General features: G+C 54.0%; 1 protein-coding gene across 1 annotated transcript in view; it reads right to left on the bottom strand.

Annotated features, from left to right (window-relative positions):
* Window positions 1-17,168, bottom strand: part of sft2d2a (SFT2 domain containing 2a) — a 56,796-nt gene that overhangs the window by 31,260 nt on the left and 8,368 nt on the right. Inside the window, exon 2 of the mRNA XM_070893716.1 lies at window positions 2,330-2,416. Within this exon, the coding sequence (XP_070749817.1) occupies window positions 2,330-2,416 (87 nt within the window). The remainder of the gene's footprint in view (window positions 1-2,329; window positions 2,417-17,168) is intronic.

Here is a 17,168-nt window from a genome sequence, read left to right as displayed (position 1 = left end):
AAGTTGGCATGCAGGTGAAGAAGGCAAATGGTATGTTGGCCTTCATATCTAGGAGATTTGAATATAGGAACAGGGAGGTCTTACTGCAGTTGTACAGGGCCTTAGTGAGGCCTCACCTGGAATAGTGTGTTCAGTTTTGGTCTCCTAATCTGAGGAAGGACATTCTTGCTATTGAGGGAGTGCAGCGAAGGTTCACTAGACTGATTCCAGGGATGGCTGGACTGTCATGAGGAGAGACTGGATCAACTGGGCCTTTATTCACTGGAGTTTAGAAGGATGAGAGGGTATCTCATAAAAACGTATAAGATTCTGACGGGACTGGACAGGTTCGATGCGGGAAGAATGTTCCTGATGTTGGGGAAGTCCAGAACCAGGGGACATAGTCTTAGGATAAGGGGTAGGCCATTTAGGACTGAGATGAGGAGAAACTTCTTCACTCAGAGCTGTTAACCTGTAGAATTCCCTGCCGCAGAGAGTTGTTAATGCCATTGTTCATTGTTAATGTTCATTGGATATATTCAAGAGGGAGTTAGATATGGCCCTTACGGCTCAGGGGATCAAGGGGTATGGAGAGAAAGCAGGAAAGGGGTACTGAGGAAGTGATCAGCCATGATCTTATTGAATGGCGGTGCAGGCTCGAAGGGCCAAATGGTCGACTCCTGCACCTATTTTCTATGGTTTAGTGAATCTCAACTCGTCCAAAATTGTAACTGGAATGGGTCATCCTTAATGATAACTTAATGTAAAATGCCTTCCCGCAAGTGTTTGTTTTATAAAAGATTTTATTTGGTGCCAGAGCATATTTAGTTTAGTAGTATCCTCTGAAGAAACTGAAAACTACAGTAAAGTGTTGTTAGTTCCACACATTCCTCAAATCCCAAGTGCATCCAAAAAAATTATAAAATAAACTTAACATGCAGATCAAATCATTATGAGTTTCTGGCTTGCAAGTAACTTATCTAAAACTATTTTTTCTGACTTAAATCTAGCAAAAGAAAATATATTTTCACAACTAGAATGCATTCCAAAATCATGAGTTAATAAGTAATCAGATGTGGCTTTTATGAGAATTGTTCAATAATTGAGATGGAGACATTGTAAATGATTAATCTAATGAAAGTTCATGATTACTCAATAATGATTATATACCTGAGAGATTTATTTTGTCACACTTCCAAATCATTGTAACTTTTTTTTAATTCACATTATCCTATGCTTGGCAAGGCAGAAAGAGACCATCCTTAATTTTGACTTAATGATTTAGCCTGAAACGCTTATGTTTTCCACAGAATTTTCAATTTTCCAAAGGATCCTTTGCTATCACTTACTGTGTCTGCAAGAATCAATGCTTCTGCTGCTGTGTCTGAATGATCCCCGCTTCTGGTTCCAATTTATTTCACTGTCACATTCAGCAACTATTTATCCTTTACCTCATATTAAACTAGACTCAAGTATTCCTCCTCTTAACCTCTTTTCTCCTCATCTCCACACATTCCCTCCCTCCAGAACTGAACAGTTACAAATCCTCAAAAAGATGAAGTCATATAATAGATAGATCTTTAGACATTACCTCTGAAAATACATAGCACCCACTGAATAAAAACATCTCAGCCTATGGCCTGTTATTCAGAGCTCTTGATGGTGTAAACTTCAAGTTACATATAACTTACTGTGCAATCTATATAGAAGGCTCAGTGACATATCCAAGTTGTCTGTTGGCATTGTATTACCCAAAATTTTAAATTACTCACTCAACCAATATTGCATTTTTAAATCCCTATTAGTTATTCTTTGTTGGCAAGCACGGAGTTTCTGTACGTGCAATGTTTAGCATGGAAACAGTGAACATTTACAGCAACAGCAGTACAGGATCGACCAGAAACCAGAATGAAAAGTAGAGATCAGTGAACAGGACAGTTACAAGACACTTACTTGAGTTCTTATCTCTGCCATTAAGCAGCATCCAGGATTAGGTTTGAAAAAAAACTTTGGAACGGTAGGTTTCTTTAGTAATGACCCATGCTCTCAAAGGGGTCTCAATTGGGGGCATTACAGCTTTTAAAGTGCCCCCCCCCCCACCCTCATGAGGAACAAATCATGAAGTTAATTCCTTGGAAGAACACGCAACACTTTCAATACATTTGTTCCTATTCACTGCAAATACAGTTATGGATAATCAGTATTTCATGGAAACTAAAATGAAACCAACCTTTTGCGAAACAAATGTAGTGGCCCCATAGTATGCCTGGGATGTGAGGCTTCAGTGAAGTTGTATTGTGGTATTTTATTTACTCTTTTTAAAGTACACAGTATATTCAAATCAGCTTACCAATATGGAGCAAATAATTCCTGCTACAAAGCAGACAAGAAAGCCCTTCACTCTGGTTCCCCATCCTAAGGAGCTTCCCTCAATTACCTGCAAGGGGAAAAAAAACAGTTTGTGAAAATTGATTAAGGAAGATTTTACAACAATTTCTGGTCATTAAAGATATTGCTATAGTTATAATTATATACATTCTGGTTTAAAAAAAGCTATATTATAATTAGTACAACTCAAGGTTAAATGGCTTACAAGATTGCTTTAATCTGATGACCTGTCAAACAAACACTTCTAATATCCTTCTGTCTAATAGTAGTTACATTTTTTGAAAATATTCAGACTCGTGTGGACATTACTGGCAAAGCCAGCATTTATTGCCCATCACTACTTGCCCTGAGAAGATAGTGATGGGCCTTCTTGAAGCACTGGTGGTGGTTTGATATAACTGAATGAAGTGCCCTAGCAAGCCAGAGGGTAGTTAAGAGTCAACCAGAGTGGGATTCTTCCAGGATTAGTGGTCGAAACTATGTCAACATTCAAGATGAAATTAGATAGGTGGAGGAAGGAAAAGGCAATGTTGAGATATGGGACAAGGTGGTAAAATGTAATTGGGATTTTTTGCTTGCATCGATGGTAAACGTCGACACTGACTGATTGAGCTGAATGGCATGTTTCGAGTCGATTTTCTATGTATTTCCACATATAATTTCCATACTCAAAGCTTTTTGGGAAATGATGGCTCGTGCTTCCATCTCCCCCATAACCTCCCTCAACAATTTGGGATGCATATCATCTGGGGCTCTTGTTTAGTTCTTTATCTTCTAGTCCTTGGTCTTTCATGGCTAATTCATGTAAATAGTTACAATCAATTTACAACATGTGCCAAATGTTTTATTTTTCTACAGTCACTGATGTCACCTTCCGTCCAGCTTCAGAATGAATATATTACTTTTCACATCAGCTGACATCTCTGCTGGCTGCCATCACATTGGTCGAAACCATCTCTGTCCCTCACTGCCAAGTTTCAAAGCTTTTACATCTTTCCAGCAGCAATTAACTACAACCCGTGTTTGTTGAGTCTACTGACTCTGCACAACTGCTAAAAAAACAAATAGGGATGACCAAGAAATGCTGACACCAAGTCCAACATTCGAACTCCAACCTCTTGTTCCTCCTTCACGACCACACACTCAGTCACCTTCGCTCATCCTTCTACCTCCGTTTCTTGGTCTGGGATTTTTTTTGCCCCCTTTCTGAAATGCTTTGGAACATTTTGCTAAATGCAGTAGATACCCTGTTTCACTTTTAAAACCGTATCGTTGTGCCTCTCAAAACTCACTGTTCAGATTTAAAAACTTTCAAAATATCACACACAATGACTAAATGTTCTTCTCCACCATGAAGTCAATCACTCCTATAAAGGTTGCAAGCTTCAGGAGCGGTTTTTACTAAAAGAAATGCACAGAATCATAGAATGTATTTATTTATGCAACCAGAAGCATTTATAGTTATGGTCTTCTCCTCACAGGCAGTGATTCAGTTTTCCTGTTCAGGAGAACTAATATAGTCACTGGGCTGAATCAATGATTAACCACAGTATTCAATTACATTGTTACCTGTTCCACAACATGTACGTCAAATGCATTAAATCAATTATCCCAGGAATTAAAGAATCTACATCACTGATAACATTGTCACTGGTGTTTCCTTAATTGTGAGAGAGATTACCAAAGAGTGAACATCTATGACCATTCTTTCAGCAGAGTTAAACTTTTCCAAAAGCATGCTCATCAATGCAATTATCTTATACCAGCGTGGAAAAATACTACTCTCAAACTTACTTAGGGTAAGTTAACTTTCCAGCCTGGGGATCTACAAACCAATTCACCAGCTTGAAAGCAATATAAATGTTTATTTCTTCAGCAATTCTTCTTTGCAGCATTTGATATTTGTCCATGTTGAACACCACTTGGAAGAAGCTCTGACAGTAGCAAGGGCACTGAATGTAGTCCGGGTGGGGGACTTCAATGTCCATCACCAAGAGTGGCTCGGTAGCACCACGACTGATCAAGCTGGTCGAGTCCTGAAGGACATAGCTGCCAGACTGGGCCTGCAGCAAGTCGTGAGAGAACCAACACAAGGGAAAAACATACTTGACCTTGTCCTCACCAATCTACCTGTTGCAGATGCATTTGCCCATGACAGCATTGGTAGCAGCGATCACCGCACACAGTCATTGTGGAGACGAAGTCTCGTCTTCACACCGAGGACACCATCATGTTGTGTGGTACTCTCACCGTGCCCAATGGGATAGATTCACAACAGATCTAACAGCTCAAAACTGGTCATCCATGAGGCACTGTGGGCCATCAGCAGCAGCAGAATTGGATTCCACTACAATCTTTAACCTCATGGTAGAGTGAGGGATATGTCGGGCCATTACCATCAAGCCAGGGAACTAACCCTGGTTCAATGAGGAGAACAGAAGGGCATGCCAGGAGCAGCACCGATGTATCTAAAAACAACCTGGGGAAGCTGCAACACAGGACATGCATGTTAAACAGCAGAGCAACATGCTATAGACAGAGCCCATCGATCCCACAATTAACAGATCAGATCAAAGCTCTGCAGTCCTGCCACATCCAGACGTGAATGGACAATTAAACTACTAACAGGAGGAGGCTGCTCCATGAATATCTCCACCCTCAATGATGGCGGAGCCCAGAACGTGGGTGCAAAAATCAAGGCTGAAGCATTTGCAACCATCTTCAGCCAGAAGTGCCAAGTGCATGATCCATCTCGACTTCCTCCGGAGGTCCCCACCATCACAGAAGCCAGTCTTCAGTCAATTTAATTCACTCCACGTGATCAAGAAACGGCTGAGCGCGTTGGATACAGCAAAGGCTATGGGCCCCGACAACATCCCCGGCGGTCATGCTGAAGACTTGTACTCCAGAACTAGCCGCGCCTCTAGCCAAACTGTTCCAGTAGAGCTACTTCATTCGTACCTACCCAACAATGTGGAAAACTGCCCAGGTCTGTCCTGCCCACAAAAAGCAGGACAAATCCAATCAGTCTACTCAATCATCAGCAAGTGATGGAAGGTGTCGTCGACAGTGCTATCAAGCGGCACTTACTCACCAATGCTCAGTTTGCATTCCGCCAGGCCCAATTGGTTCCAGATCTCATTACAGTCTTGGTCCAAACATGGACAAAATAAATGAATTCCAGAGACAAGGCAGAAGTGACTGGTTGACATCAAAGGCAGCATTTGACCGAGGGTGGCGTCAAGGAGCCCTAGTAAAATTGAACTCAATGGGAATCAGGGGGAAAACTCTAGACTGGCTGGAGTCATACATAGAAACATAAAAAAGACGTACAGGAGTAGGCCATTCAGCCCTTCGAGCCTGCACCACCATTCAATATGATCATGGCTGATCATTCACCTCAGTACTCCTTTCCCGCTTTCTCTCCATATCCCTTGATCCCTTTAGCCGTAAGGGCCACATCTAACTCCCTCTTGAATATATCCAATGAACTGGCATCAACGACACTCTGCGGCAGGGAATTCCATAGGTTAACCACTCTCCGAGTGAAGAAGTTTCTCCTCATCTTGGTTCTAAATGGCTTACCCCTTATTCTTAGACTGTGACCCCTGGTTCGGGAACTCCCCAGCAACGGGAACATTCTTCCTGCCTATAACCTGTCCAATCCCATCAGAATTTTATATGTTTCTATGAGATCCCTTCTCATTCTTCTAAACTCCAATGGATACAAGCCCAATTGATCCAGTCTCTCCTCATATGTCAGTCCTGCCATCCCAGGAATCAATCTGATGAACCTTCGCTGTATTCCCTCAATAGCAAGAACGTTCTTCCTCAGATTAGGGGACCAAAACGGAACACAATATTCCAGGTGTGGCCTCACCAAGGCTCTGTACAACTGCAGTAAGACCTCCCTGCCCCTATACTCAAATCCTCTAGCTATGAAGGCCAACATGCCATTTGCCTTCTTCAGTACCTGCTGTACCTGCATGCCAACCTCCAATGACTGATGTACCATGACACCCAGGTCTCGTTGCACCTCCCCTTTTCCTAATCTGTCACCATTCAGATAATATTCTGTTTTCCTGTTTTTGCCACCAAAGTGGATAACCTCACATTTATCCACATTATACTGCATCTGCCCACTCACCTAACGTGTCCAAGTCACCCTGCAGTCCCGAAACTTACGCCCAGCGTCACTTTCACCACCTCGCACACATCTCACCCACAATATCGCTGGCCCAAAAAACCGCCGGGAAAAAGTGGAACTAACCGGAACTACTCACAGCAGTATGGACGCCATGTTCTAAATCACATCGCATCATTTAAAAAGCTGTTCTGCTTCAACCTTGGGGGAGTCTAGATGTACTCGAGGTCTTTGGTGATGTGAACATCTGAAAAAACATCTTTAGCATACTGTGGATGATTGGAATTTAATAGGTGTCTTCGTCGGGACATTCATTCTTTGTGATCAATCGGTGGAAAACAGAGCTATTGCAATGGGGCCTGTCCTTTCTCACCCTCTCGGTGACCAATTACATGCTGCAGACTCGAGATGGCAGAAGGTACGCTTGACAGCATCATGTGCCCAACATAAGACGTGCTAGATAATGAGGACCAGACATTACACCCCCCACAAGTACAGGGAGAAGCAGTCTTACCTCAACTTGCCCGACACCACCTGCCTTCGGAGACTGCGCTTCCACAAAGAGGTTATCACCGAGGTATGCCAGCTCATAAGGGGAGATCTGCAGCCTGCCAACACCATCAGGACTGCACTGTCCGTCGAGGTCAAAGTCACCAATGCACTGTCGTTCTACGCGTCGGGTTCTTTTCAGGCCTCAGCTGGCGACATTTGCGGTATGTCTCAGCACGCCACACATTGCTGCATTAGACAGGTAACTGAAGCCCTGTACACAAGCAGGATGGATTTCTTCAGCTTCCCTATGACCAGGGAGGCTCAGCCAGAGGGCTCTAGGATTCTACCGAATTGCTAACTTCCTCAAGGTGCAGGGAGCAATAGACTGTACGCACATCGCGATGCGGGCACCTTTTCAGGAACCACAATGTGCAACTCGTTGTCGACCACCAGCAAATTATTACGGCAGTGAAAGCTAAATTTCCGGGCAGCATCCATGATGCTCACATCCTACATGAGAGCACTATATCTGACTTGTTTATCAGCCACGAGGTTAATGCTGGATGCTTGATGACAAAGGATATGGCCTCGCCACCTGGCTGATGACCTCCCTGAGTGACACCCACACCGAAGCCGAGAAGCGATACGAGAGCCACAGAGCCACTCGCAATATCGTGGAGAAAACTATTGGAAGTGCTTAAGCTGCACTTTAGATGCCTGGACCATTCAGGAGGCGAGCTCCAATACCACCCTGAGCAGGTAAGCTCAATTCGTGATGGTGTGCTCCATGCTGCCCAACTTGCCGATCAGGAGGGGACAAGAATTGCCAGAAGGGTGTGACGGTCTACCTCAGGAGTGGAAGAGGACGACGAGGAGGTGGCTGCTGACCTCGGCCTACACAATCAGGCTGACGCTGAAGCCATGCCCCCGCCCCCGCGCCCCCCCGTAGGTCGCATGAAAGGGCCCGTGGTGGCATCACAGCTGCAAGACTCTTATGTCAAGAGCTCATAAATTAGCGCTTTGCCTGAAAGAATGTCGGTGGTATTTACAAGGCTGACACACTGCTGGGTGTGCAGGTCATACATCACTGGTGGGCATCACCTTGGTGACAGTTAAAGTTTAAGGTGATTCAAGTCACGTGTAATTATAACGTTTGATGTTAAGGAATCACCAATGTGTAACGGTGCAGCTATGTGAGCCAATGCGCATCAAGGTTATGTTAAATAAAAAACATTTAGACTGACCATTTGTCTGAAATCATAAGTATATCTGTAAAAACCAACCCCCGCACCCGCCGCCCCCCCCCCCCCCGCCCAACACTTCTCATCCACACCTCCTCTACACCTTCCCCTCCCCCCAACTCGAAGCCGCCTGGCCGAGGAGTTCTTCAGGCGCTGCTTCATTGAGGTGGGGGGGGGGGGGGGGCGGTGTGACGGCCGAACTGCTGCTTGGACGGATACGGGAGAGGACGATCCCAAGGTGGGAACGTGCTCCGAGCCAGAAGCAAGATGTTGCTCCTGGCTCTCATGTATCGTTGGCAATTGGGTGCAGCACCTTGGGATGCAGTGTCGCGCTCCGGGACCACTGGCAGCCCTCTGCCACCAGTGTTCCTGGCTACCAGCTGCAGGGCCTCCTCCATCCCTTCCATGTTATATATTATTTGTTGGACAAAAACTCGGTGCCAACTATGTTCTGCGTGCTTAATAGACTTTTTGCTGCTGGTGAATCTCCCTCGTGCCTCCCACAACAGCCAAACAAGCACACACCACAACCACACATTCTTTCAGTCCCTCTCTGCTCCCTCCCTCTCTATTCTAAGAATAATGATAAAATTGATTCTGTCTCTGTATAAATGTTAAAAGTGTAGATTATACGGAAATGCTGCAGCGTTGAAACAAAATGGAAGCTCACAGACTTCCAGCATATCCTGTTTGCATTTTGTCTTAATTGGAAAGCCACTACCCTAATCAAGGGATGGCACTGGGTCTTCCAGACAGACATGTGTGAGGAGAACCAATAAGGAACTGCCCTGGAACCAAGATCCAATCCTGAGGCTTCCTAAGAAACATGGTCGTAAGAGGTATATAAACTCAAGCCAAAGATTGCTCTCTCTCATTTTTCTTAAGCACACGGCAAAAGGCAGGACCTCTCTCTACGGACAAAGGAGCGGGCCATGTGCTTTGCCAGAGGGAAGTAAAGTATACCATTTTTATTGTAACATCATTGTATCTGTTGTAACTAAGTCGATCCGTAGGATAGCTGACGACTGCTGATAGATGCGTGTGTGTGTGTGTGTGTGTGTGTGTGTGTGTGTGTGTTTAATAAACTATTCCAAATTGTTTCAAAAGAATCAGTCTTGCTGTCAATTTAATGATCTTACACTGTCTCCTCTTCTGCGCATGTAGTGATGACCCCCTGGCATCCTGAATTGTGGGAATCGAGCGTTGCAATGCCATTGCTAAGGACACGACAATTTACAGCAGAAGGTCAGAGAGATTTAATGCTACCTCCCATTTCAGATCGATCACGGTAACACCCAATTTCAAAAATGGAGACTAGGGCCTTTGAAAATGGGTGACAAGCCAGCAATCTGAAAACCCATTTTTAACGCCCACATTTTGGGTGATCTGCACAAAGGTGTAAAATCTAGCCCTATGATTTTATGACATTTAACGGTATTACCATCACCAAATCCCCCACCAGCAACAGCAAACACCATTGACCAGAAACTTAACTGGACCAGCCACATAAATACTGTGACAAAATGAGTGGATCAGAGGATTCTGCAGCAAGTGTCTCACCTCCTGACTCACCAAAGCCTTTCCACCATCTACAATGCACAAGTCAGAAATGTGATGGAATACACTCCACTTGCCTGATGAGTGCAGCTCCAACATCACTCAAAAAGCTCGACACCATCCAGGACAAAGTAATCCGCTTGATTGACAACCTATCCACCATCTTAAATATTCACTCCCTCCACCAGCGGGACACTGTGGCTGCAGAGTCATCTACAAGTTGCACTGTAGCAACTCGCCAAGCCTTCTTCGGCAGCACCTCCCAAACCCGCGACCTTTAGGACAAGGGCAGCAGGTGCATGGGAACACCACAAACTCCAAGTAACACACGATCCTAACTTGGAATTATATCGCTGTTCCTTCATCGTCGCTGGGTCAAAATCCTGGGACTCTCTCTTTAACAGCATTATGGGAGTACCTTCACCACACAGACTGCAGCGGTTCAAGGAAGCAGCTCACCATCACCTTCTCAAGGGCAATTAGGGATGGGCAATAAAAACTGGTTTTGCCAGAGACGCCCACATCCCATGAACAAATAAAAAAAATTGCAATTACCTGCACTAGAAATTTTTAAGATGGGCCTCACCAATTCTATAACATGAACACAAATAAATAGCAAAACCCAATATGATTGAGAAAATGATACTTTATGGATGAGTGGACATTCCGATTATACCCTGATCGAGAAACTGGTTGAAGTCTCCCCTCTGCAGGAGTAAATTGACTGACCTGAAAATAAATTAACATAAATTATGCAACAGCACTAAGGATTAATGAAGAGCAATATTTAAAAAAAATCACAGGATTAGCAAATTGCTTTACATTCATTAATAGTCCAGCAATATTTTAGGGACAGAAATATTCTTTTTAAAAGCTGGGACAGTAAAAACAGATAGGTGCTTTCTGCCTAAGTGTTGTCAGTGACTGAAAATCGATCTTGCAGTAACACAAGGTAAATAAGATTTCCATTCTGCTACTTTACACAAATTTAATGATTTATCACCCATGAACCTACCTACTCGCTAGGTACAGATATATATGCAAACAAAATCTTGGGCCAAAAATTGCGGTCGGAGGTCTTCGCCAAAATTTAACAAAAATATCTAGTGGTCCCGGAGGAATGAATACTTTCGGTCCGAGGCCGAGATGTGCAGCCCAACGCAGAGGCCCACGCATCCCAGGAACGCAAGAGCATCCTGGAATCACGTGGGCCTGGACCGCCAATCACAATGTAATATTCACATTGATAATAATGGTGAGTTCCATTTGTATGAACTCCTATTGCTATCAATTAGAATACCACCAGAAACAATAAATTAAACATATTTTTACTTAATTAAAATTGAATTAAATTAAATGTTTTCGGAAAAAAATTATTTTTTTGAAAATTTTTAATAGAGTTAAAAATAAACTGAACTTAATGTTCAGAGTTTTTAATATAAAAATTAGTTATAAAATTTAATTTTTCTCTTAACACATGCTGGTAAAAGTAGGTTGTACGCCTTCTTTTATCATGCACAAGAGTTTTAAGGACATTCGCTGGGCAAATGGCCCAAATCTCCACCTGTGGAGGCCCTTTACTGACATTTGGACAGTTCGCAAGTGCCGGATTTCGGCGCATGCACATTGTGCGCCTAAACCCGGAACTAGCGGGGCCACTTTGGGCGCGTACACATATCGTACGCACCCGGAGAGGCCGCAATTTCAGGGCCCTTATTTTCTTTTCATAACAATTTGAATGCGGTGGCCTTTGACGTCAGTTTATTCAAGCACTTCAGGGGTAGTTCTGAAAGTCAGAAAGCAAGGGCCTCCACATTTTATGCGCACACTCAGTGCTGTTAAAAGAATAGAGGTAGCTTAATGTTCATCTGGAAACAGCAGCCAGGTGGCTTCAAAACATCAGCAGCTTAGCATTCCCCTGGGCATTCCAACACAAACGTTGTGTAACTAAAGATCTCCAATGATTGATCCCCTGGAATTAACTATGGCTCAAGCAGTCATAGTACTAATGGAGATAATTCAAAGCCAGATGCAGATCCTTCTTTATAAGAGTTATGTAGGGCCAGACTTTCCATTATTGTGCAGATTGCCAAAAATGGGTGTTATTGCCAGCGTTGGCGTTAATTCTGGGTTTTGAGATCGCCGAATTATTGCCCATTTCCACTTTATAAAATGGGCATTAGCGGGATTTTTTTTTCTTTTGCTGTAAAATGTTGGCCACCATGGCGACGGTAGTTTCCCGTGTTTCAGGAAGTCAGGGGTCATCAATGCATGGGGGGGGGTAAGGGAGAGAGAGGGCGGGGAGGGGGGGGGGGAGAGAGAGGGCGGGGAGGGGGGGGGGGGAGAGAGAGGGCGGGGAGGGGGGGGGGAGAGAGGGGGCGGGGAGGGGGGGAGAGAGGGGGCGGGGAGGGGGGGAGGGGAGGGGGCGGGGAGGGGGGGAGAGAGGGGGCGGGGAGGGGGGGAGAGAGGGGGCGGGGAGGGGGGGAGAGAGGGGGCGGGGAGGGGGGGAGAGAGGGGGCGGGGAGGGGGGGAGAGAGGGGGCGGGGAGGGGGGGAGAGAGAGGGCGGGGAGGGGGGGAGAGAGAGGGCGGGGAGGGGGGGAGAGAGAGGGCGGGGAGGGGGGGAGAGAGAGGGCGGGGAGGGGGGGAGAGAGAGGGCGGGGAGGGGGGGAGAGAGAGGGCGGGGAGGGGGGGAGAGAGAGGGCGGGGAGGGGGGGAGAGAGAGGGCGGGGAGGGGGGGAGAGAGAGGGCGGGGAGGGGGGGAGAGAGAGGGCGGGGAGGGGGGGAGAGAGAGGGCGGGGAGGGGGGGAGAGAGAGGGCGGGGAGGGGGGGAGAGAGAGGGCGGGGAGGGGGGGAGAGAGAGGGCGGGGAGGGGGGGAGAGAGAGGGCGGGGAGGGGGGGAGAGAGAGGGCGGGGAGGGGGGGAGAGAGAGGGCGGGGAGGGGGGGAGAGAGAGGGCGGGGAGGGGGGGAGAGAGAGGGCGGGGAGGGGGGGAGAGAGAGGGCGGGGAGGGGGGGAGAGAGAGGGCGGGGAGGGGGGGAGAGAGAGGGCGGGGAGGGGGGGAGAGAGAGGGCGGGGAGGGGGGGAGAGAGAGGGCGGGGAGGGGGGGAGAGAGAGGGCGGGGAGGGGGGGAGAGAGAGGGCGGGGAGGGGGGGAGAGAGAGGGCGGGGAGGGGGGGAGAGAGAGGGCGGGGAGGGGGGGAGAGAGAGGGCGGGGAGGGGGGGAGAGAGAGGGCGGGGAGGGGGGGAGAGAGAGGGCGGGGAGGGGGGGAGAGAGAGGGCGGGGAGGGGGGGAGAGAGAGGGCGGGGAGGGGGGGAGAGAGAGGGCGGGGAGGGGGGGAGAGAGAGGGCGGGGAGGGGGGGAGAGAGAGGGCGGGGAGGGGGGGAGAGAGAGGGCGGGGAGGGGGGGAGAGAGAGGGCGGGGAGGGGGGGAGAGAGAGGGCGGGGAGGGGGGGAGAGAGAGGGCGGGGAGGGGGGGAGAGAGAGGGCGGGGAGGGGGGGAGAGAGAGGGCGGGGAGGGGGGGAGAGAGAGGGCGGGGAGGGGGGGAGAGAGAGGGCGGGGAGGGGGGGAGAGAGAGGGCGGGGAGGGGGGGAGAGAGAGGGCGGGGAGGGGGGGAGAGAGAGGGCGGGGAGGGGGGGAGAGAGAGGGCGGGGAGGGGGGGAGAGAGAGGGCGGGGAGGGGGGGAGAGAGAGGGCGGGGAGGGGGGAGAGAGAGGGCGGGGAGGGGGGGAGAGAGAGGGCGGGGAGGGGGGGAGAGAGAGGGCGGGGAGGGGGGGAGAGAGAGGGCGGGGAGGGGGGGAGAGAGAGGGCGGGGAGGGGGGGAGAGAGAGGGCGGGGAGGGGGGGAGAGAGAGGGCGGGGAGGGGGGGAGAGAGAGGGCGGGGAGGGGGGGAGAGAGAGGGCGGGGAGGGGGGGAGAGAGAGGGCGGGGAGGGGGGGAGAGAGAGGGCGGGGAGGGGGGGAGAGAGAGGGCGGGGAGGGGGGGAGAGAGAGGGCGGGGAGGGGGGGAGAGAGAGGGCGGGGAGGGGGGGAGAGAGAGGGCGGGGAGGGGGGGAGAGAGAGGGCGGGGAGGGGGGGAGAGAGAGGGCGGGGAGGGGGGGAGAGAGAGGGCGGGGAGGGGGGGAGAGAGAGGGCGGGGAGGGGGGGAGAGAGAGGGCGGGGAGGGGGGGAGAGAGAGGGCGGGGAGGGGGGGAGAGAGAGGGCGGGGAGGGGGGGAGAGAGAGGGCGGGGAGGGGGGGAGAGAGAGGGCGGGGAGGGGGGGAGAGAGAGGGCGGGGAGGGGGGGAGAGAGAGGGCGGGGAGGGGGGGAGAGAGAGGGCGGGGAGGGGGGGAGAGAGAGGGCGGGGAGGGGGGGAGAGAGAGGGCGGGGAGGGGGGGAGAGAGAGGGCGGGGAGGGGGGGAGAGAGAGGGCGGGGAGGGGGGGAGAGAGAGGGCGGGGAGGGGGGGAGAGAGAGGGCGGGGAGGGGGGGAGAGAGAGGGCGGGGAGGGGGGGAGAGAGAGGGCGGGGAGGGGGGGAGAGAGAGGGCGGGGAGGGGGGGAGAGAGAGGGCGGGGAGGGGGGGAGAGAGAGGGCGGGGAGGGGGGGAGAGAGAGGGCGGGGAGGGGGGGAGAGAGAGGGCGGGGAGGGGGGGAGAGAGAGGGCGGGGAGGGGGGGAGAGAGAGGGCGGGGAGGGGGGGAGAGAGAGGGCGGGGAGGGGGGGAGAGAGAGGGCGGGGAGGGGGGGAGAGAGAGGGCGGGGAGGGGGGGAGAGAGAGGGCGGGGAGGGGGGGAGAGAGAGGCGGGGAGGGGGGAGAGAGAGGGCGGGGAGGGGGGGAGAGAGAGGGCGGGGAGGGGGGGAGAGAGAGGGCGGGGAGGGGGGGAGAGAGAGGGCGGGGAGGGGGGGAGAGAGAGGGCGGGGAGGGGGGGAGAGAGAGGGCGGGGAGGGGGGGAGAGAGAGGGCGGGGAGGGGGGGAGAGAGAGGGCGGGGAGGGGGGGAGAGAGAGGGCGGGGAGGGGGGGAGAGAGAGGGCGGGGAGGGGGGGAGAGAGAGGGCGGGGAGGGGGGGAGAGAGAGGGCGGGGAGGGGGGGAGAGAGAGGGCGGGGAGGGGGGGAGAGAGAGGGCGGGGAGGGGGGGAGAGAGAGGGCGGGGAGGGGGGGAGAGAGAGGGCGGGGAGGGGGGGAGAGAGAGGGCGGGGAGGGGGGGAGAGAGAGGGCGGGGAGGGGGGGAGAGAGAGGGCGGGGAGGGGGGGAGAGAGAGGGCGGGGAGGGGGGGAGAGAGAGGGCGGGGAGGGGGGAGAGAGAGGGCGGGGAGGGGGGGAGAGAGAGGGCGGGGAGGGGGGGAGAGAGAGGGCGGGGAGGGGGGGAGAGAGAGGGCGGGGAGGGGGGGAGAGAGAGGGCGGGGAGGGGGGGAGAGAGAGGGCGGGGAGGGGGGGAGAGAGAGGGCGGGGAGGGGGGGAGAGAGAGGGCGGGGAGGGGGGGAGAGAGAGGGCGGGGAGGGGGGGAGAGAGAGGGCGGGGAGGGGGGGAGAGAGAGGGCGGGGAGGGGGGAGAGAGAGGGCGGGGAGGGGGGGAGAGAGAGGGCGGGGAGGGGGGAGAGAGAGGGCGGGGAGGGGGGGAGAGAGAGGGCGGGAGGGGGGGAGAGAGAGGGCGGGGAGGGGGGGAGAGAGAGGGCGGGGAGGGGGGGAGAGAGAGGGCGGGGAGGGGGGGAGAGAGAGGGCGGGGAGGGGGGAGAGAGAGGGCGGGGAGGGGGGGAGAGAGAGGGCGGGGAGGGGGGGAGAGAGGGGCGGGGAGGGGGGGAGAGAGAGGGCGGGAGGGGGGGAGAGAGAGGGCGGGGAGGGGGGGAGAGAGAGGGCGGGGAGGGGGGGAGAGAGAGGGCGGGGAGGGGGGGAGAGAGAGGGCGGGGAGGGGGGGAGAGAGAGGGCGGGGAGGGGGGGAGAGAGAGGGCGGGGAGGGGGGAGAGAGAGGGCGGGGAGGGGGGGAGAGAGAGGGCGGGGAGGGGGGGAGAGAGAGGGCGGGGAGGGGGGGAGAGAGAGGGCGGGGAGGGGGGGGAGAGAGAGGGCGGGGAGGGGGGGAGAGAGAGGGCGGGGAGGGGGGGAGAGAGAGGGCGGGGAGGGGGGGAGAGAGAGGGCGGGGAGGGGGGGAGAGAGAGGGCGGGGAGGGGGGGAGAGAGAGGGCGGGGAGGGGGGGAGAGAGAGGGCGGGGAGGGGGGAGAGAGAGGGCGGGGAGGGGGGAGAGAGAGGGCGGGGAGGGGGGGAGAGAGAGGGCGGGGAGGGGGGGAGAGAGAGGGCGGGGAGGGGGGGAGAGAGAGGGCGGGGGAGAGAGGGGGGAGAGAGAGAGGGCGGGGAGGGGGGGAGAGAGAGGGCGGGGAGGGGGGGAGAGAGAGGGCGGGGAGGGGGGAGAGAGAGGGCGGGGGAGGAGGGGGGGGGGGGAGAGAGAGGGCGGGGAGGGGGGGAGAGAGAGGGCGGGGAGGGGGGAGAGAGAGGGCGGGGAGGGGGGGAGAGAGAGGGCGGGGAGGGGGGGAGAGAGAGGGCGGGGAGGGGGGGAGAGAGAGGGCGGGGAGGGGGAGAGAGAGGGCGGGGAGGGGGGGAGAGAGAGGGCGGGGAGGGGGGGAGAGAGAGGGCGGGGAGGGGGGGAGAGAGAGGGCGGGGAGGGGGGGAGAGAGAGGGCGGGGAGGGGGGGAGAGAGAGGGCGGGGAGGGGGGGAGAGAGAGGGCGGGGAGGGGGGGAGAGAGAGGGCGGGGAGGGGGGGAGAGAGAGGGCGGGGAGGGGGGGAGAGAGAGGGCGGGGAGGGGGGGAGAGAGAGGGCGGGGAGGGGGGGAGAGAGAGGGCGGGGAGGGGGGAGAGAGAGGGCGGGGAGGGGGGGAGAGAGAGGGCGGGGAGGGGGGGAGAGAGAGGGCGGGGAGGGGGGGAGAGAGAGGGCGGGGAGGGGGGGAGAGAGAGGGCGGGGAGGGGGGGAGAGAGAGGGCGGGGAGGGGGGGAGAGAGAGGGCGGGGAGGGGGGGAGAGAGAGGGCGGGGAGGGGGGGAGAGAGAGGGCGGGGAGGGGGGGGAGAGAGAGGGCGGGGAGGGGGGGAGAGAGAGGGCGGGGAGGGGGGGAGAGAGAGGGCGGGGAGGGGGGAGAGAGAGGGCGGGGAGGGGGGGAGAGAGAGGGCGGGGAGGGGGGGAGAGAGAGGGCGGGGAGGGGGGGAGAGAGAGGGCGGGGAGGGGGGGAGAGAGAGGGCGGGGAGGGGGGGAGAGAGAGGGCGGGGAGGGGGGGAGAGAGAGGGCGGGGAGGGGGGGAGAGAGAGGGCGGGGAGGGGGGGAGAGAGAGGGCGGGGAGGGGGGGAGAGAGAGGGCGGGGAGGGGGGGAGAGAGAGGGCGGGGAGGGGGGGGGGGAGAGAGAGGGCGGGGAGGGGGGGAGAG

The sequence above is a fragment of the Pristiophorus japonicus genome, chromosome 11, assembly GCF_044704955.1.
Source record: "Pristiophorus japonicus isolate sPriJap1 chromosome 11, sPriJap1.hap1, whole genome shotgun sequence".
In the NCBI taxonomy this organism is placed as follows: domain Eukaryota; kingdom Metazoa; phylum Chordata; class Chondrichthyes; family Pristiophoridae; genus Pristiophorus; species Pristiophorus japonicus.
Note: the sequence above shows the minus strand (reverse complement) of the source record. Positions and strands in the feature narration are given on the sequence as shown.